Source organism: Diabrotica virgifera, chromosome 7 (genome assembly GCF_917563875.1).
Source record: "Diabrotica virgifera virgifera chromosome 7, PGI_DIABVI_V3a".
In the NCBI taxonomy this organism is placed as follows: Eukaryota; Metazoa; Arthropoda; class Insecta; order Coleoptera; family Chrysomelidae; genus Diabrotica; species Diabrotica virgifera.
Window position 1 is genome coordinate 243,924,287 of NC_065449.1, and position 22,983 is coordinate 243,947,269.

A 22,983-nucleotide genomic window follows, 5' to 3' on the forward strand; every position below is an offset into this window, starting at 1 on the left:
CAAGACCCCCCACGGAGGTGGGGTGGGGGGTTACTTTAAAATCTTAAATAGGAGCCTCCATTTTTTATTGCAGATTTGGATTTCTTACGTAAAAATAAGTAACTTTTACTCGAAACATTTTTTCGAATTATGGATAGATGGCGTTATAATCGGAAAAAACGATTATTGGAAATGGAAAATTAAATTAAAAATGGCAAGCGCCCACTAAAATGGAAAACTTTACTTAACTTTTTTTGGTTTTAGGACCTACTCTTCACAACCCAATAGGTCCCCATAACGCTCGAGTGACTGCACATTTAGCATACTTTGCTCCCCTACCATTATGTTTGAGGTCTGTGTCACTATCACTATCATCGGCTAAATTAATTTCAATATTTTAAAAATTATCTATGTGAAAATAGGAATTTTCAACTTTTTTTATATTATGTGCAATTATTGCATTTTGCCAGCTGGTAATATTAATATTTTGTAGGTACTTTTGTACCAATGCTATTTAAATGTATTCATTTTTTTCGAATACTGAGAAAACTAATAAATATTTTTGAAAAATTTAAACGCAGAATGAAAGATTACATTATTACCGAGGGCCGAAAGTCCCTTAGAATAAACAAAAAGTTTCTTTTGAATGAAATATTTGGAATTAAAAATCAAACTAAATTTTGTCTTTTTTTCACCCCTGTAACTTTTTAAAATATACATTATAGAAGTTTTTAGGGACTTTTGGCCGTCGGTAATAACGTAATCTTTCATTCTGCGTTTAAATTTTTCAGAAATACTTATTAGTTTTCTTAGGATTCGAAAAAAATTAATATATTTAAATAGAACTGAAGCAAGATTTTGCACCTAATAGTCCGTTTAAAATATTGATTTGCAGAAGCGCTTGTAGGTGTAACGTTTTTTCTCCTAATGCCAGATTTTAATTGATACCACATGTCTGTATTCTATAGGATTAAAAATTTAATATACTTATTACAAATTTACATACTTATCACTAACATATTCTTTTGTTATAGATAAGGCTTTAAAATTAGTAATCAATATTTTTTCGTATGTTTCTTCAAAACAAATACCTATCATTATCTAACATGTAATTTTGAATAAAAGTAACGCTATAGTAGGGGAAGAAAGTATGGTAAATTTGAAGTTACTCGAGCGTCATAGGGGTCGTGTTTGGTATCATTTGATAGATTTTTGAAAAATGAACACGTATTTTTTAGTTTTTCGATGTGACGTTCATTTCGCGAAATATTCACTTTTTTTGTGAAAATGTGTAACTGGCCATTTCCTTACGCCTCGCTCAAATCGTCAAATTTTTGAAATATACACTGTTTTGCATTTACTTAATTTACCTTATCTGACGATTTCGAGTTTTTCTAAGGATATATATTTTTGTCGGGCCCCCTTAACGAACTCCCCTGCATTAAGAGCCAATATATGGTAGAGGTACATTTACAAGATACAAGGTTTCTCCCCATGTAATAATCTGACGCGCTCGAGTAACTGCAAAAATCCTCGCTTGGGCTCCCCTATCATTAGTATGATTGGAACAGGGAGCATTATTTAATTGTCTACTCTCTATATTTTTAACTATTTTATAATAATACGAAGCCATAATCATACGAAGCTCTATATCACATCATGAATTGCCAAAATATACAACAGAAAAAATTCAAGCAGCAATTGTTCAAGTGAATGCAACGCCATGGCACTTTAACATATCTGCAATCTACAGCCCACCTCGTCATGCAATCTCCCCAGATGAATACAAAGCCTTCTTTCAATTACTTGGCAGTAAATTTATAGCCGGGGGAGATTGGAATGCGAAACACACACTCAAGACTCATAACAAAAAATGTCGTAACCTTTTAAAAGCAATGACCGACAACAACTATGATTGCCACACCAACGGAATCCCTACTTACTGGCCAAGTGACCCCAGAAAACTTCCAGATGTGCTAGACTTTTACATAAGCAAAGGAGAATCCAGAAACAAGTGTCTAATAGAACCCAGCTATGACCTCTCATCTGATCATACATCGGTTATTATGAACAAGAGTACCACAGTTATAAACAACACACCCCCTCCTCGACTAGCGTCAAAAAACACCAACTGTACAGATTTTAAATACTACCTAGAAGAAAACATTAATCTTAATTTGCGAATGAAATCTCCACACGAGATAGATACAGCAGCTCAATATTTCATCACCCTTGTGCAAGACGCGGCATGGCAATCTACACCACGAACTGAACGCAGACCGACACATACAACAAATGTTCCCCTACACATTCGGCAACTCATTGCTGAAAAACGTCGTGCGAGAAGAAACTCTCAAAGATCTAGAAACAACATAGATCAACATATAAACAATAGACTACGTAGACAACTTCAAACAACTTCAACATCAAAGCTACAAACAACGAAACCTTCGAACATTACATTACAAACCTTACAGAAAATGAACAGACGCTATGGAAGGCGACTAAGAAACTTAAAAAACGATACACAACTATTCCTCCCCTCCATAAACCAAATGGTGAATGGGCTCGTTCCAACAAAGAAAAAGCGGACGTCTTTGCTGAACATCTTACACCAAAGTGTATTTCAAACCGAGCCACCAGACCCTGATGAAGAAGTGGAAGAACTAATTAGCGCAGCATGTCAAATGTCCCTTCCAATCAAAAGTTTTACTTCTATAGAAGTCAAGAAAGAAATAACCAAACTCAACTCACGAAAAGCTCCAGGTTATGACTTAATCTCGGCACAAGTACTAAAACAACTTCCTCGTAACGCCATTATTATGCTAACAGTAATATTTAACCGCATGCTAAAGTTTATCATACTTTCCAAAAATATGGAAATTTGCAGAAATCATAATGATCCTTAAGCCAGGCAAAGCGCCCAATGAAGTAACATCTTATCGACCCATCAGCCTACTCCCAATCGTTAGCAAAGTTTTTGAAAGATTGCTGCTGCAAAGAATATACGCAGATCATGAATTCCTTACATTACTACCAGAACATCAGTTTGGTTTTCGGGAAAATCACTCTACTACACAACAAGTCCATCGAATAGTAAATGAAATATCAAAAACTCTCGAAGAAAAGAAATACTGCAACGCTGTATTCCTAGATATCTCACAAGCGTTTGACAAAGTTTGGCACAGAGGTCTACTTTACAAAGTAAAATTAGCCCTATCTAGTAACTATTTCCTCTTAATCAAATCCTACTTATCAAATAGATATTTCTCAGTAAAATTCAAAGACCAACAATCCAGCCTCTGTCCCATTAACGCCGGAGTTCCGCAAGGTAGTGTTCTCGGACCGCTGCTTTTCTCACTCTACTCAGCCGATGTAGGCTGATGACGTAGCAATACTAGCGGTAAATGAAGATCACATACAAGCCTCACAAGACCTGCAACACCATCTGGACATACTCAGTGAATGGTACACAAAATGGCGAACAAAAGTAAATAAAACAAAATCATCTCAAATAACGTTTACAAACCGCCACAACACATGCCCACCTGTAAGAATGGAAAATGTACGAATACCAACAGTAACAGACGCTAAATACCTTGGCCTCCATCTTGACCAACGTCTTACTTGGAAAAAACATATACAGACTAAAAGAAGACAACTAGACTTAAAATTTTGGCAAATGTATTGGCTCCTTGGACGCAGATCAAAACTCAATATCCAAAACAAAATTCTTCTGTACAAAGCAATACTCAAACCTATTTGGTACTACGGACTACACCTCTGGGGCTTTGCAAAGTCAACATCACTGAATATCATCCAAAGATTTCAGTCTAAAGTTCTAAGATCAATAGTGGATGCATCATGGTATGTAACTAAACAAACACTTCACGAATACTTAAATATACCTTTCATCAGAGAAGAAATCCATCGAGCCTCGGAATCACAAAACGAGCGTACCATTCACCATGACAATGAGTTAGTAAGGGAATTATTCCATAATGGCCCTGCCACAAGGAGACTAGATAGAACCTGGCATCAGGACCTATTTTAAAACTTAAACATAAATAGAATAAGATGAGACATCATTGGAAGTCTCTCCTTCATGCCCAAAAACATGGAACAAATTTACTTAATACTCTTTTAATGATGTAGATTGTAAATAAACATAATTACATTAAAAAACTATTTTAAATACAATTACTTTGAGTTACTTACATGATGAATCCTCAAAAATAATGGTTACATCTGAACTATTTCTTAGAGTAAGATATTGGTCCAGCAGATCTAAAAATGGTTTGATCGAGACATCGATTTTTGTATAAGGAACGGTAGCATTAACAAACGTATCTTTGGTTTGTTTATTTTCAGACCAACTGATATCTACCACCAAGTTTCCCCCTCGTGAAAGGGCGTTACACGCTGAAACATTGAATAATAATTTATCAAATGTAGCTCTACCATTTAATTATTCATTTTTAGACCAGGAAGGATCTGTTTTTAGATGGATGTGAGAGGTGGCATTCGGATTTTTGCGGATAAAGTTAGGTGATAACTTCGTTAATAATAATTGACTTATGCTCCGTCTCAAATATGCCCGGAACATTAATAAAAAAATAAAATATTTAAAAATTTCAAAAAGTTTCGTTTTTTTCTACTTTCTTTGCTTATAACTTTAAAACGATTCATTTTGGAGCAAAGTCGTATATGAATAAAACAAAGATAATTAAATTTTCTATGAGATACGATTAGCTAAAAATGTCTTAATTTAACACCCTTGCTGCAAAATAGCAATAAATATAAAATAAGGGGGCAAAACAAGCCTGTCCTTATTCAATGTTTTCCATCACTTAGGTTACACTTGGAACCTTCCTAATTCGCTTAGAAAATTTTTGTAATGTGCTAAAACCGTACTCCAAATTTCATTAAAATTGACTTTTTTTGCAAAATGACTAGATTTTGCATAATAATTTTGCAATCTAAACTTTTTTTAAAAAATTAAAATTTTTTAAAATCTTGCACAACAAAAACCAGAACATACATAGATTTGTCAATTTTTTTACATATAAAGAAGCACTCCACCTATCTAATGCACTTTACAGAATTGAAATCGGATTATTTAAGCAGCCTCAGCAATGTTTTAAAGTTATAAACAATTTTTTGGCTTATAAACAGATTAGTGCTGTGTACAGGAGGGGTGCTACGCGCTCCTTTATTTAAATGGACTTACCCAAGTTTTTTTTATGTATTTTGACCCGTAGAACACGAATTTTTTGGGTAACAGTTGATCCGGATGTCGATAAGATTGTTATAAACAAAGAACTTGAGGAATTACATAACATCGATTGTTCGCAAAATAAAACATTTTTTATATTTCTTGGGTAATTCTAAGCAAAAAATGTTCTTACAAGTTTTTTCGTAGGATGCATAGTTTCGAGATAAACGCGGTGGAACATTCAAAAAATCGAAAAATTGCAATTTTGAACGAGAATAACTTTTGATTAAAAAATAAAATAGCAATTCTGCTGACAGCATTTGAAAGTTTAACTCAAATTATACCGGTTTTAATTATTTGTATTGCTAAAAATTAATTTTTTTATTATTAAACAAAGCTATTTGTTTATAAGCCAAAAAATTGTTTATCATTTTAAAACATTGCTGAGGCCCCTTAAATAATCCGATTTAAATTCTGTAAAGTGTATTAGATACTTCTTTATATGTAAAAAAATTAGACAAGTTCTAAATGGTCTACTTTTTGTTCAGAAAGATTTTAAAAAATTTGAACTTTTTTAAAAACATTTATATTACAAATTTATTATGCAAAATCTGTGAGGTCGATTTTAATGAAATTTTGTAGACTATTTAAGTAAGTTATAAGAATTTTCTAAGCGAATTACTAAGGTTCTAAGTGCCACCAGAGTGGTTAAGAAACATTGAATAACAACAGGTGTATTTTGCCCCCTTATTTTGTATTTATTGCTATATTGCAGAAAAAGGTAATACCTTAAGACATTTTTGACCAGTCGTATATCATACATAATTCAGTTATCTTTATTTTATTTCCGTACGACTGTGTTCCAAAACGAACCGTTTTAAAGTTATAAGCAAAGAAAGCAGAAAAAAATTGATGTTTTTTTACAGATTAGTCCTGGTCTATTTCTACTATTGTTTGTTTTTTAACCAAGAGGAGTGATTCAAATTTATTGAATAATAATGCCGTACATTATTACACTAATGACATTTATGAAATTTTGGCACTTCTGTCATTTTATAGGTTAATTAAGTAGGTATATCGGCGATTTTTGTGTTTTGTGCATTATTCCTTCACTTTTTAGATTTTCAGTCTACTTTTATCTAAAATCAGTTGTTTTTAGAACTCTTCAGCGATGTGTTAATATAATATAATATGTATGGATTATCATAGAAAGCTGATATGATCAACGAAAAAAGAAGATGAATTTAATAACTTTTCTAGTAACTTTCTTGGGTGTGAATCTGTCTTTTTAGTTTACTCCTCTTGATTAAAAAATCAACTATACTAAACTGTGAGAAAGCTGTGGCAGTCTCTTGACCGATCTTCCTTAAATAACACGATCATCGCCGCGGTCAAACAACTATACAATAAAGCCACATCAAAAATCAAACTAAACAACACCTTATCAAAAGAATTTCCAGTAACAAAAGGATTACGACAAGGATGCTGCCTCTCCCCAATAATACTTAAGATCTATTTAAATGAAGCACTACAACACTGGAGAAGATCTTGTTCAGGGATGGGAATTCAACTTGACGATGATACAACATTGTATACTCTACATTTCGCGGACGACCAAGTCGTAGTAGCAGCGGATAAGGAAGATTTAGAATTCATGACAAGACGGTTATTTCAAACATATGAAGAGTGGGGCCGTTCTGTAAATAGAAACAAAACGCAATACTTATGCATCGGGACTGGAGTAGAAGATCTAATAGTTAATGAACAACAAACAATCAAGAACTGTGAGGAATATGTATACAGGGTGATCAACTTCTGTGACAAAGTCCAATATATCTGTTATTATACAATATATGAAAAAAAGTAGTTAATAAAAGTTATAGGCACCTTTAATGTACACATTTTAAAATTAGTGAAAAATATACAGGGTCCTCCATAACACGGTGCCAAACCAAAGTTACGGTTTTTTTAATGGAACACCCTGTATTTTATTCAAAATCTGGTTTCTCTACATTTTTTTTGATTCTAGAGATATAACACTTGTCTAGGGTTATACTGAGTGTTTCAAAGTTACGAGCACTTTTATTAAAAAATCATACTGATTTGATCGCCCTGTATGTTTCTAACGGTGTAATATAAACTTATTTTTTTAATGCTTTTGACTGTCAATATTAAAGTAGTTTTGCAACAATGTACAATTTTTTTATAACTACACAAATTGTATACAGGGTAAGTCAAAATGTAAATACAAGATTTTCTTCATAATTTTATATGGAACACCCTGTATTTTATATTATTATCGAAAAGTTCTATCACTATACTTACAAATCTTTTAAATATTCCCTATACCTTAAGTTACTAGTTTTCGAGATATATTAGTTTTATTGCTGATAACAACATGTATTACTTATTTATTAATAGCAATATTTTGATTTATTAAAATTTAATAAAAAAAACTAAATTAAATAAAAAAATGTTCAACGTACTTCTTATGATATAAAAGGTGTTCAAAATGACCTCCCATAACGTCTACACAAGCCTGGAGACGAGTTTCGAAAGACCTACTGATGTTTGTAAGTATTTGTTGTGTGACACTTTGAAAGGCGTTTTGAATCTTTATTTTCATATCGTCAACTATTGTTGGAGGTGTCCCATACACTAAGTCTTTAATATAACTTCAAAAAAAGAAGTCAACTTCGTTTAATTCTGGTGATCTGGGTGGCTAGTGAACTGGTCCATCTCTTCCTATCCATCTTTCAGGAAATAGTTCATCGAGTTCAGCGTTGACAAGTGCATTGTGGTGAGCAGGGGCTCCATCGTGAAGGTACCACATATGTTGGCGGATATTTATGGTACATTTTCAAGTAGAATAGGTGAATGATTCACTAGAAAATTTAAATAAACCTCACCATTTACCGATTACTCAAAGAGAAAAGGACCTATAACGTAATTGCCTATGATTCCACCCCAAACATTTAAGGACTATCCCGTTTGACTATGTGTCTGACCACAGTACGGATTGGTTGTGGAATAATAATGAAAATTGTGTCTGTTTACACTACCATTTTTGTGGAATGTTGCCTCGTCTCAAAAAAAAAAAAATCAAAAAAATCCCTCTGTATAACTATTTGTTGTTGTGACCATTGACAAAATTGTACTCTTCGTTCGAAATCATACCCAACAAGTTCCTGATGTAATTCTATATGATATGGGTGCATGTTGTTTTTCTTGAGTATGTTTTGGATAGATCCATAACTTATATCTTGCTCTCTTGTAATATTTTGAATACTTGTATGAGGATTTTCTGTAACAGGCAGTAAAACATTTAATTAATTTTCATCCGTAATAATGATTTTTGTTTTTTCCTTTGCTTCATAAACAGAACAAGTACGATTAAACCTGTCTAATAAGTTGTCAAATGCTCTCTTATTTGGTTGTTGACGCTATGGACACCGTTCCTTATAAATTCTTGTGGCAACTAATGAGTTTTTGAAACACTCTCCTAAAATCCATATCATGTCTGTCATTTCTTCACGACTAAAATTCATTGTTAGGTAACAATTATAACAATATGGCAAACAATTATAATCAATAACAAAAATAAAAACGTACAGATAATTAAAATCTTACATCTGACAGTTCTTGTGTCAATTATTTCAAAGCCACCTTAAACAAGAACTTGCAGCAATTTATAGTTCCCATTTCTTCGCGGAAAATTAATATCATTTTGTTAGTAAATATAAAATTGTCGATATTGTATAGAATTTACCATAAACTTGGAGAAAAAATGAAATGCAGTCTAATTTTAATTATCATTAACAAACTCATTGGAGGTTTCTAATATTAAAGGTAATTAATTTACTGTAATAAACATATATATGAGTTATCAACAATAAAACTAAAATATCTCGAAAACTAATAATTTTAGGTATAGGGAATATTTAAAAGATATGCAAGTATAATGAAATAACTTTTCGATGGTAACATAAAATACAGGGTGTTCCATTTAAAAATATGAAGAAAATCTTTTATTTGCATTTTGACTTACCCTGTATACATTTTGTGTAGTGATAAAAAATTGTACATTGTTGCAAAACTACTTTAATATTTACAATCAACAGCAGTAAAAAAATAAGTTTATATTATACTGTTAGAATCATACAGGGCGATCAAATCAGTATGATTTTTTGATAAAAGTGCTCATAACTTTGAAACACTCAGTATAACCCTAGACAAGTGTTATATCTTTTTAATCAGAAAAATGTAGAGAAACCAGATTTTGAATAAAATACAGGGTGTTCCATTTAAAAAAACATAGCTTTGGTTTGGCACCGTGTTATGGAGGACCCTGTATATTTCTCACTAATTTTAAAATATGTACAATAAAGGTGTCTATAACTTTTATTAAAAACTTTTTTTCATATATGTTATAATAACAGATATATTGGACTTTGTCACAAAAGTTGATCACCCTGTATTTGGGAACAACAATCAACAAGAGTGGGCGCACCGAAAAAGAGATAGATCAAAGGATCGTGAAAGGAAAAAGGGTGATTGGATGCCTAAACCCGATGCTATGGTCAAAAGAACTATCTAATCAAAGAAAACATCTTATCTTTAACTTCATCTTTAAAAGTATAGTGCTCTATGGATACGAAACATGGCAACTTACTAAATTCCTGGAACGACACCTACTTGCATTGGAAATGGACTTCTGGAGAAGATCGGCTAGAAAATCAAGGCTTGAAAGAATACAAAATGACCAAATCAGAAATATAATGGGAGTCAAGTCAACCATCATAGACGGAATTCAAAGGAGACAACTGATCTAGTATGGCCATGTAGAAAGAATGGACGACGACAGACTGCCAAAACAAATTCTAAAATGGACGCTAAGGGAAAGAAGGAAAAGAGGAAGGCCGAAATAATCATGGCTAGGGGGCATTCAGAAGGCAATGTCGGAAAGGAATCTTCACCCTGGCGAATGGAACGACCGACGAAGCAGGAAACAGGGAACCAAAAGGCGAAGAACGCTGTAAATAACCGGGATAATAAAGATAATACTACTAAACCTATCGTTTCGTACTGGCGACCGTACGAAGCGAAGAGACCAAGAAGAAGACTTCAAATGCGTTGGAGCGACGACATCAAAAGAGTCGCAGGACCAATGTGGAAACGCCTCACACAACAGGAACAGGAATGAATGGCGAGAAATAGGAGAGGCCTTCAGTCGGATGGGGACCTTCTTCAAGAGCCATAACCCCATTCTTCTTCTTTAGGTGCCGTCTTCTTAGCGAATGCTGGCGATGACTTCTGCAAAGTCTTCTCTATTTGTTGGTTAAAAAATTACCTCTCTATTGACTGGTTAAAGAAAAGAAAGAAATTATGGAAGGGATAGAAAGACAGGAATGATTTTGGAAGCAAAAACAGAAATCATCTGCTGTTACATTTGAGTAGAATCGAAAACAGAGTGCCGATAGTTTGATTTTTTAAAACGGTGAAAGAAAATTTTATTGTGGAAAGTAAAGCAAATATAAGTGTTAAAAGCTATGAGTTGCAGTATGAAAAGGTTCCAATATTTGTAAGTACAAATAATTTACTACTCTTGGAGCGATTTTGGCCGCAAATAAGAGCAATAAATATTGGTTAGGAGGTGTCTACAGTTTTGTTGATATAAGCAGAACGAATATACAGTATGGTGCAAATGAAAGAAATAACTTTGATATTTCGTAATCTGGCGAATCTAAGGAAAAATCCCGAATCGGGTCGATTTTTATTTTTAAATTCTGATTTCTTGGCATATATATCATATTAGTGACGTCATCCGTCTGGACATGATGACGTAATCGATCATTTTTTAAAATGAGACTAGGGCAGAGAACAACAACCACAGAGAAACGACACGACCGTACTTAAAACGTGTACCGTTTTTGAAGACGCATGCGCGAACCTGGTTGCTTTAAGTGTTCCCAACACATGCTAATTCCAGCTAATTCTGTCACTCTGGTTGTTTTACGATAGTCCGTAGGCGTGTATGGTAAATACTTGACTTAACAAGTTTGTTTGAGCATTTATATAATAATTATAATAGTTAAAATGTCTGGTTACTCGTGTGTGGTTCACGGATGTTCCTCTGCGACAGGAAGAGGAATAAGTTTATTTAGATTTCCTAAGAATAATAACAGGTAATTGTTATTGCTTTGTAATTGTTACATATTAGTTCTTAGGTATATAATTGTCTTAATTTGACTTGATTAAATATTATTGATAATAAATCATGAAGAAAGTGATTCATTTCCTTGTATACATTACCCCTACGTTATGCATAAAAAAACTAAACTTCGCTCTGCCAAGCAAGGGATACCTATTTCAAAATAAAAATAATAAAATTGGTGTCAGTGCATGTATTTCATAACAGATGCAAGTCTCCGAAGGGCCAACCAGGTCAAAACGGATGTTGTCCGTATGTCATCGCACTCCAAGATATCCTATTTTTACGAAATAAAAATATATAAAGAGTTCTATACACGACAATTTCTGATTTACACGACGCAAACAAAATCACAATACTATTCAAACTAAAAATGGTTGGAGACATAATTGGGGCGATAATTGGGAAAATCTTGCCAATGATTCTTAAGGTATCAAATGCCTTTTAGAAGTCAATAAAAATAAAAAAACAGTAGATGGGGGTATAACAGTATGCCAACGAAAATATGTAATCCACTATTCTGTTGGCAGCTATTTTGGATTTTCTATAATGAACTCTTTTCTACTAGTCAAGCCCCTTCATTTGATATCCATATTGAGGTAGTTATGAAATTAAATATCTAACCCACCATTTTTTGGCGGCCATTTTGGATTTTCTATAATGAACTCTTTATTAGTAGTCAAGCCTTTTCATTCGATACCCATATTGAAGTAGTTGTGAAATTAAATAATATGTAACCCACCATTTTTTGGCGACCATTTTGGATTTTCTATAATGAACTCTTTATTAATAGTCAAGCCCTTTCATTTGATACCCATGTTGAAGTAGTTGTGAAAAAATATGTAATCCGCCATTTTATAGCGGTGGACATCTTAGATTTACAATGATACTGAATGTATAGTGTATGTAATGTTACAAATTGGTGTAATTGTAACGATTCGTATAATACTTTTTTGATTATTTTTTAGATTGTTGCATATTTATATTTATAGAAATATACTCTTACAGTACTTCTTGGGTTTTTATCGGTTTGCTCCGATATTCGACTTTAAAGGAAAAATCTACTTTTGATAGGTTTCCAAGACAAGAACAATATTGACATTCGATTTCAACATAAAGTTTCTTGTTATCGATAACGAACATTTGTCATCCAAAGAGAATTGGAACTTTCAGAGTTTGTGACATTTCCGTAGCCGTTACAATGGCTGTGTTATTTTTCGATAACCTATATTAAAACATATAATTTATTAGGAAATACCTCGACGAACAAATTATATCTTGTATCAGCCCAAGCCAAAAACAATCAGTGAATGCCACACCTACCGTAATAAATAGGTATATTTTATTATTAGTCTTTCAATGCCAAAATCAGGATAAACAAAAAGGTATTTTCATTTACGGTTCCAATCAATATGATTTTCACCATTACTTTGCATTGTGCGATATATTTGCAACCTTTTGTAAATCAAAAATAATTCCATTATTATAAAGAATGCCAACAAAAGCCGGCCCTGTACGCAACTTTTTTCTCGGTGCAATATTTTATATTTATTGAAAGTCAACATAAATGCTTAATTTTATTTACGAATTTATATTGTGTGATATGCTCACTGACTATTGGTTCCATGGACGCTCTGGTTGCTTTAAGTGTCGTTGGCTAGTCGTTCTCTGACTAGGGGTCGTGTGACAGCTCATTTGAAAGGGTATTAAATTCTCTATTCAGCGATATAAACATTGACATAATTATTTATACAGGGTGGCAAATTTTTTTTTTGAATTATATATTAAGTGACAAAAAAAGAAGAATGTACTGCTGTCAGAAATCAGAAAAAAATGTTTATTTCACAAATAAATATTGCTTTTCGCTTAAATTAAATGTTCAAACTTCCAAGAGGCAGGTGGTTGACTTGGACATTGAATTTAAGCGAAAACCAATGTTTATTAGTGAAATAAACATTTATTTCTATTTTTGACAACAGTAAAATGTAGTTTGAGTTAAATAAATTACATACATTCTTCTTTTTTTGTCAATTAATTTAATTAAAAAAAGTTTTTTTGGTCACCCTCTATAAATATTTTTGTCAATTTTTACATTACTGAGTAGAGAATTTAATAGCCTCTCAAATGAGCTATCACATGACCCCTATTCTCATTTAAAAAATCATCGATGACGTCATCACGCTCAGATAGATGACGTCACTCATATGGTATATATGCCAAAATATCGTAATTTAAAAATAAAAATCGACCTGTTTCGGGATGGTTTACGAAATAACGAATTTATTCCTTTCATTTGCACCATACTGTATAGGCAACGAATTAAAGTACATTCCCATACAACCCCATTGTACAAAATTCTTTTATTAAGATCATAGTTTCCATTTTTGATGTTACCTGTAGATATATTTTGCAATAATTCTTCAGCGTTAAGAAGGATGGTCTCTACTTTTACTGGTAGAGCATTTGAGGCTATCACTTCTTTGAACCTCTCCACGAATTGCTCCTGGCCTTTGTCCTTTATTAGAACTGCAAATAAAAACTAATAAATTAGATGTTTATTAGATATAAAATTGGGAAATTTAAAATATGTAAACGTGATACAAAAAGAGCAAACAGTAGCGATCAACAGGTAGCAACAAACGCGTTCCAAGATTGCGGCTCTAATTTTGAATATTTTGTCGAGATAAACTGCTCGTCAAAAATTAGGGATATAGAAAATTCTGCTGAATTTTTATAGTAGATTTTTTCGTGAACAGATTAACGGATTCCGCTAATTTTTTCTATTATTTTAGACTTTTCTTTAGTATTTACACAGTTATGCAACGGTTTACTCAAACTTTTTTTTGCACTTATACCGGGTGGAAGAAAAGAAATTCTTTTCTTATATTAAGTTTGAGACGCCCTGTAGGGAGGACGAGGTACAAATGGGAGTATATATCGAAATCGTATTGTAGTCTTATGTTTTCTGAACATTTTGTTTTTTGAATGTCCATGATATCTTTAGAAACAAAAAAATATACGGTTTTGTAACTTAACATGTGTTTTAACCGAAACAAAATTTGGGACACCTTGTATTGAGAAAAGGGCACAAATGTGAGTATACCTCGATATTATGTTGTAGTCTCATATTTTGTGAATATTTTGTTTTTTCTAATTTCTCTGATATCTTTAATAACAAAGAAACTAGACGGTATTACTCTTTAATATGTGTTTTAACTGACGACTTGCGCCACATCACACATGTGAAACATATAAACACATATTAAAGAGTAATACCGTCTAGTTTCTTTGTTATTAAAGATATCAGAGAAATTAAAAAAAATAAAATATTCACAAAATATGAGACTACAACATAATATCGAGGTATACTCACCTTTTTGCCTTTTTCTCCCTACAAGGTGTCTCAAACTTTTGTTTCGGTTAAAACACATGTTAAATTACAAAACCGTCTATTTTTTTTGTTTCTAAAGATATCAGGGACATTCAAAAAACAACATGTTCACAAAACATACGACTATAATATGGTTCTGATGTATACTCACATTTGTACCTCGTTCTCCCTACAGGGTGTCTCAAACTTAACATAAGAAAAACATTTCTTTTCTTCCACCCGGTATAATTACAAAACATAAGTTTGAGTAAACCTTTGCACAACTGTGTAAATACTAAAGAAAAATCTAAAATAGAAAAAAATAGCGGAATCCGTCAATTCGGGAAAAAATCAACTATGAAAATCAGCATAATTTTCTATATCCCTAACTTTTGACGAGCAGTTTATTTGGCACACTCATTCGTAATATAATAAAGAATGGCGGTACAGAGCCCAATTTCAGAAATAGGTTTCAGAAATGTGGAAATTACTCTATAACTAAATAAAATATTGAAAAAAGGAGCCTGTACCGCCATTAAGAAAGACAAAAAGATACACTTTCTTCAAATAACCTTTTTTATCCCGTGCCTAGATTTTGTGTCAAATTGGAACTACTAAAAATCGATTTTTTTATAACAAGAAATCGAACGTCACTGACTTGGCAACATTTCGCGCCAATGTGTATAAAAATTATTGTTTTTGATAGTATAAACGTCACTGTCAGTGTCGAATTACCGACGAACTGTTGCCTCACTTTTGAAAGTTCTCAGAACTTTCGCAATCTTGGACCGCGTTTGTTGCTACCTGTTGATCGCGACTGTGTGCTCTTAAATAGAAGTTGTTACATTAAAAATTTGTTTACAATGTAGGTATAATGAGTTTTATAGCCAAAAGGCCTATTTCAAGTTTCAACTAACCGAAGAATTTATTTTGAATGGGTCAACGGTTAAGTCGTACACCTTACACTCCCCTTTCCATTGCCCTTTCTGTTAAGTATCACTGCATCACCCTGTATGATAGAAGGTCCAGGTTTGATACCTTCTTCTTCTTCTTCTTCTTCTTCTTCTTCTTCTCCTTCTTCTTTTTCTTCTTCTTTTTCTTCTTCTTCTTCTTCTTCTTCTTCTTCTTCTTCGTCTTCTTCTTCTTATACTTGATGTATTTAGGTCCGTCGATCTAATTCCGACGTTGAAGTATTTCTTGAGAGGTAGACTGCCAGCTATCTCTTTATCTTTTTGGTGGTCTCCCTGGTCGACGCTTGCCAGCTGGTTTTCCAAATTAGATATTAGGTTTTACACCATATGTCATAATAGGAATCTGGTTGAACACTTTGCTTTTTAAGTATTGAAATATTTTGCGGTTCTTAAGTATTCAACTGATTTTTCCAAATCCTGCCCATACCAGTGTCATATTTCTAGCGATTCCCGCACTTTGGTTGTCTTTATTAAGTTTCAGAATTTGGTCTAGGTAGATAATCTTTAACTTGTTCTATTTTATAGATATTTACAATTATACATCTAGTACATTCTTTCACGGTTTTTGCTGTAAATTTTAAAGCACGGTTTGGATTGACATGAAATTTGGCATACGCATAGCTAACATGTCAAAGAAAAAAAGTGATATAGTGCCGATGTGTGCTTTTGCCCTGGGGGTAAATTTCACCCCATCTCGGGGGGAAAAATATATGTCGCAAGATAAGTCCCGAAATGGATAAACTGACTAATTTTAAGCAACTTTTGTTCTATAGAGTTTTTTCACCAAATCAATACTTGTCGAGTTATTTGCAAGTGAATTCATTTTTAAACAAAATAACCACGTTTTTAGACGGTTTTTCGCATATAATTCAAAACGTAAGCATTTTGTCGAAAAAAATATTCTTAGCAAAACTATAGCCTATAAAAAAGTGAAAAAAACTGTGTATATATTAAGTCTCTATACTTAGCAAAAGCAGAGTTATAGCTAATGAAAAATAGGTACATATTCGAAAAATTCCAAATAGAATAATTCAATGTGAAATATTCAAATAATGAAGCATTCTTGGGGAAAACACATTACAAATTTTTTAGTGTTTATAAAAAGCTTTATTTCTGTTTTTATAAAAAAAAATTCTAATATCAAATGTAAGCAAGTTACGATCAAAATGAAGTTGATCCATTTTGTTTTGGCAAAAAAAATCAGGAAAATCACCCCCCAATTAGCAACTTAAATGAAATTAATCGTTACCGCTACACAAGTTACTTTACTTATGTTGTGTTTATAATATGATCTGTAAGTTTCATCGATTCACAGTGCTTATTTTTGAAAAAATTTGGTTTTAAAGTAAAATTTTTAAAAATTTTAATTTTGAAAAAAATGCTTTTTTTCAAAATAACTTAAAAATTGTTAGAGGTACCAAAAATCTTATACAATAAAAAGGCTTTACTTTTCTGAATATTTTGTATTTTTTTGTTTTTTTGTAAGACTGGTTAAGATTCGGTGCTTCTAAATTCGCATACACTCGTGATAAGTAAATCGTTTAAGCCCTTTTAACTACAGCTCTTTCAAAAATAAGGACTTTGAACCGATGAAACTTACAGATCATATTATAAACACAGATCATAATGATCAATACATACGCGAGTAAAAAACTTGTGAAGTGGTAACAATTAAGTTGATTTGAAATGCTAATTAAGGGGTGATTTTCCCGATTTCTTACCAAAAAAGAAGTGACCAACTTTATTTTCAGTGTAACTTGTTTACTTTTGGTGCTAAAATTTTTTTTTAAAAACTTAAATAAGCATTTTTTAAACACTTTAAAAAAATTAAAATGATTTTTCCCCAAAAAAATGCTTTGTTGTTGGTTATGGCACGTTAAAATATTCGATTTGGAATTTGACGAATATGAACCTATTTTTCATTAGCTATAACTCTGCTTCTACTAGTTATAGTGACCTAATATATACACCATGTTTTTCACTTTTTTATGTGCAATATTTTTGATGAGAATTTTTTTCGACCAAATACTTACTTTTTGAGTTATTTGCGAAAAACCCTCTGAAAACGTGGTAATTTTGTAGAAAAATTAACATATTCACTCGCAAACAACTCGAGAAGTATTAACTTGGTGAAAAAACTTTATAGAACAAAAGTTGCTTAGAATTAGTCATTTTATCCATTTCCGGACTTATTTCGAACATATATTTTTCACCCCCAAAAGGGGGGAAACTCACCCCTAGGGCAAAAGCACACATCGGCACAATATCACTTTTTTTCTTTGACTTGTTAGCTATGTGTATGCCAAATTTCATGTCAATCCAAGCGGTTCTTTAAAATTTAGAGGTTTTGCAATATTTTACCTTTAAAGAACGGACTAATCTGGGATTGTCTGTGTTTGTCATTGTTTTTGTTTTTGTCATATTTATCTTTAGGCCGACTTATAGCTGTTTGAGAGTTCTTTCATCTTAGTTTGTAGTTCTTTGAATGTGCTCGCTATAATCACGATGTCGAGAGAAAATTGGATATGGTTTAGCTCGTTGCTATTACCGTTGGGCCCATATATTGACCAATCTGTAGATTTTAAGACGACTTCTAGGCTAAATTAAACAGCTTTGGTGATATTCGGTCGCCTTGTCTAACTTCTCCCTTAATAGGGATTGGATTTGTATTTTCGTCTAGTTATACTATCATAGTTGAGTATTCATAAATATTATCAATTAGTGACTAGGTTGTTGGCCCACCAACACCCCTTGAAAAGACGGTTCAGCTCCACTCACTTCTAATGAAATAACATTTCTTTAATTCAGGGTGTTAGGGTTGTTTGCTCTCTACGGAGAGCAATGGATTGGAATATAAATACCAAGGAGCAAGGGTCGGAGCGAGGATACAATCCATTGCTCTCCGTAGTCAGCACAACTTTACAGATATTCCTCTGATACTCGGTGGTTAGAGCCTCGTTTGTGATAAAAGGTTTCACTAACGTGAATGTGAGGTTGACATTTGAGTAGGAGAGGCTATTTGAGACACACCTCTACCCCGTTAAAACTATTACAAAGCAAATATTAGAATTGGGATGTAGATGGGAAAGGAGAAGAGGAAGACCTAGAAGGGAATGAATAGATCAGGTCGAAGAAATAGTAAGGAATAAAGAAAAACTACTGAAGAATTAAAAACGATGGTAAATAGAAAAGCACAGAGAAAGTGGGCAAAGGAAGGATCGGAATCCCACCTCGTCGCGTGATAGGGTATCTTTTTTTGGTGCCTATTCTTTTCTAATATTGGCGATCATTCTGGCTATAATTATTTTGTTAACTGATGCTTTAAATAGATTAGTTGTTGGTGTCTTCTTCTTCTTCTTCTTCTTCTTCTTCTTCTTCTTCTTTTTGTATAGACATGACTCTGTCTGTTTTTTCAATGTGCCTCTGGTAAGTTGCCGTTTCATCGTTTTCGTGGTCTTCCCACTGATCGTCATCCTATTGGGGAACCGTCTCTCGCTGTCCTGACTACCCTATTTGTTGCCATTCGGCTTATGTAGTCATTCCATTCTATTCTTCTGTTTCTTACCCAGTTATTAATGTTATCCACCTTGCATCTCCGTCGTATATCTGTACTTCTAGCTCTGTCACATAGAGTCTTACCATCGATTTTTCGAGGGGTTTTCATCTCCGCTGTTTCGAGCAATATTTTTGTCTTCTCTGTGTCTGGTCGTGTTTCTGCCGCGTATGTCATTATTGGTCTGATGACTGTTTTGTAAATTCTGCCTTTCATTTCTTTTCCGATATTTTTATTTCTCCATATTGTGTCATTTAGGCAACCTGCGGCTCTGTTTGCTCTATTCACTTGATCTTCCACTTCGGTTTCGAGCCTTCCGTAGCTAGATAGTGTGATGCCTAGGTATTTAAACTCCATCACTTGTTCTATTATCTGACCTTCCAGCTCCAATTTACATCTTATTGGATCTGCTGTTATAACCATGCATTTTGTCTTTTTTGAGGAAATTAACATGTTGATTTTCTGGCGATTATGTTGAATTGGTGCAGCATACGTTGTAAATCATCTTTACTTTGAGAGATTAGTATTGCATCGTCCGCATAGCAGATTACTTTAAGTTGTTTTTCTCCCATTTGGTATCCTTTTTTAGTTCTTACTTTTTTATTATTTCGTCCATGATCAGGTTGAACAATAAAGGACTCAAGGAATCCCCCTGTCTTATCCCATTGCCGGCTTCAACTGGGTCAGTTAGTTCATCTTCCGCTTTTACTTTTATTGTGTTGTTCTGGTAGATGTTTTCTATCGTTTTAATTATTCCCAGAGGTACCTCTCTCGAATATAACAAGTGGATAACGTCCTTTAATGTGACCCTGTCAAATGCTTTCTTAAGATCCACGAAACATAAATATGCCAGTTTGTTGTATTCCAACGATTTTTCTTGAACTTGCCTCATTATAAATATAGCGTCAGTGCATGACCTTCCCGACCTAAAACCTTGTTGTTCTTCTGCTAATGTTATAATTTCATTCAATTTGTTGTTATCACTTTTGTTGTTAATTTTAATGTTGTGTTTAATAAGTTAATCCCTCTCTAATTCCCGGGTCTGATTTGTCTCCTTTTTTGAAGCGAGGTATTAGGATGCTTGATCTTCACTCTTGTGGTATTATGTTTTGTTCTATTAATTTTTGTATTAGTTTTAATAGTTGTTTAGTTAGATCTTGTCCTCCGTACTTTAGGAGTTCGTTCGATATTCTGTCATCTCCTGGAGATTTTCTATTTTTTAGTTTTCTTAATGCTTCCTTTACCTCTCCCTCCTCGATGTTTATTTCTTCGTTGGTGTGAAGAACCATTTTCTCAGGTTCTTTAACCATTGTAACGATGCAGAAACACGTTAATTTCTTAAAAGAATTCCATCTCACTTGGAGAAGAAAAAAATCTCGTATCACCCTGTATGAGTGAAATTTCGCCGTGAAAAAGTTCCCAAGTAAGAATCGTAATGTTCCTGCGCTTTAGCGTAGATTGATTTGTGTGTCATTTTTCTTACAGTCTCAAGAATGTTTATGCGATATGGACTATTCGAGAATTTAGGTGTTTACACAAGTGTCTGTTCCCTTGCGGTAAACAAAAAATACGACTGAACCTTGAGTGGGTCATTAGTGTTCACCATAAATATGATCGACTTTACGGTTCTCTTTAGAGTTAATTCGTTTTCCGTGTCAACTCGCATCCAAAGTAAACATTGAGAAATTGATCGAGGTTATCCAATAGCTCTGTTTGTTGTTCGTATTACTTAAGTCAGCTTAATTAGAAATGAATTATGATCAATCTTTTGGCGTGATCTAATGGAAACATCTTGCCAATGTAAACACTTTAAAATTTATTTCTTTTCCAAACTAATAGTCGCATACTCAGGATTTAACGAAAAGAATGACGACGCAAAAATATAAATCGTCGTATTCTGTTCTGATTTGCTAAACATTGTGTCATGCAAAACCACAGGGCTTAGCATTGGTTAATATTTGTCATCTGAAATCACGGTATCTCATTTTTGATTGGCTGGACTAACGTTTTGTGATATTTTGGGAGAAATGGTGCTTTTCAGGGTTGTTCATGTTTCTGTAATTGGTTGCGTGATTCGTCAATTATTTCGTCATGCAAAGGACAATATTTGCTTGATTGGTTGGTCGGATCATGGTGTGTGAGCTGAAGGAGGGGTGGTATGTTTTCTAGGATAGGAGCGATGAGGAGGTAGCTAAGAGGAGGATGATCGATTAGCTAACGGGTGAGAGAGGTCGAACTTCTGATGATGTAGTGTCCAGTGATGTCTTCAAAAAACACTGGGAGAGTTTGCATTTAGGTGCAAATATGGAGATTGTGAATTTGGCTGCAGAGTTTGATGTCGGCAGTCAACGACCTTTATTTTCGTCTAGAGGACACCCCCTGTTCCTTTTGGAACACATTTCATATTAATCATTTAAGCAGTTCTTATTAATAACCATGGTGAAATGAAGTCGTGTATTTACGTCACAACAAGTTACTTAAGTTATTAAAACCAGTAAAGCATTGCTGAACTTTTCAAACTAAATACTTTTGTAAATTCGAAAATGTACCACATCAGTATTGTATTTTTGTGGTAGTAAAGTGAAAAGTGCTACGACCGTATACCTGGACTTTGCGTTGGAAGCTGCAGGACATTAAAGCGGAGACACAAAGGTACCTAATTAATGTTGTATTTATTTGTATTTGTGGACAATACCTCTTAAATGTAAAACCAGAAAGAGGTCAACTTTAACTTCTTTTTTTATAATTTTTTGTTTAATAAATAGTATTAATTTTCAATAATGTTGGCTTGTAAATAATTATCCATCTCCCTTCTCTCAGGTCAAGTGAGTAAGAAACAACCAGGTAGGTTTTATTTATCTTTTTTTCTTTATATACTTTATATTTATCTTGAAAAGATTATTTTTATTTAGTTGCCTTTTAATTTGTTGTTTGTTTTATCTAAAGAGTTTTTCTTTGTCTTCCCTTTTAAAACTAAAAGATCAAAGTGGCGCCCTTTTGGCTTAATATTGATTCATTGTTTATTTAATCCTTTTGTCCATTGTGTACTAATTTAGCTCTAGTAGCTATTTTCCTTTTTTTAATTTTTTTGTCTATTATTCATATATTTCCCAGCTAATAAGAAACTATAAAGAACCACCCCACACCTCTAACCGATTCTGAGCAACGGAGCCTTCGTTCATCCCATATGTGTTGACAATTTTTTCTCCTTTCCATTTTATTGCCACACCATGATATTCTTCTTCTCCCTATAGCTTGTTTTCCAAATACTTTGCCTTGAAGGATTATTTTCAGTAGTCTGTATTTAGTGTCGTTTCTCATTATGTGTCTGAGATATTCTTACTTTCTCTTTTTAATAATTGTAAACATCATTTCTTTTTATTTCCCTATGCTTCGTAGTATGGTCTCGTTGGTTTTCTTGTCCGGCCATGATATCCTTAGGATTCGTCTTTATAGCCACATCTCGAAAGCTTTAAGTTTTTCCTCCGTCGCTTCAGTTAGTGTCCAGGATTAAACTCCGATAGGGTATAAAGATATTCAAAGAAGAAGAGGACATTTGGGAATTAAAATTTTAAATGTTGTTCTGAAGCTATTTTCTTGTGGCATTTTTATAATCAATTAGTTTTAATGGGAAATAAGCCACAATTTTACCAAAAAAAAAAATGATTTTATTAACGTTTCGAC

General features: G+C 33.2%; 2 protein-coding genes across 3 annotated transcripts in view; one reads left to right on the forward strand and one right to left on the reverse strand.

The window, feature by feature from the left end:
- Window positions 1–17,353, reverse strand: part of LOC114329336 (ionotropic receptor 25a) — a 109,659-nt gene extending 92,306 nt beyond the window's left edge. Inside the window, exons 1-3 of the mRNA XM_050657118.1 lie at window positions 17,347–17,353; window positions 13,800–13,931; window positions 4,198–4,401 (exon numbers count right to left, since the gene is read on the reverse strand). Of these exons, the coding sequence (XP_050513075.1) occupies window positions 4,198–4,401; window positions 13,800–13,931; window positions 17,347–17,353 (343 nt within the window). The remainder of the gene's footprint in view (window positions 1–4,197; window positions 4,402–13,799; window positions 13,932–17,346) is intronic.
- Window positions 1–22,983, forward strand: part of LOC114329367 (protein slit-like) — a 188,898-nt gene that overhangs the window by 97,938 nt on the left and 67,977 nt on the right. The gene's annotated exons all lie outside the window — the stretch shown is intronic.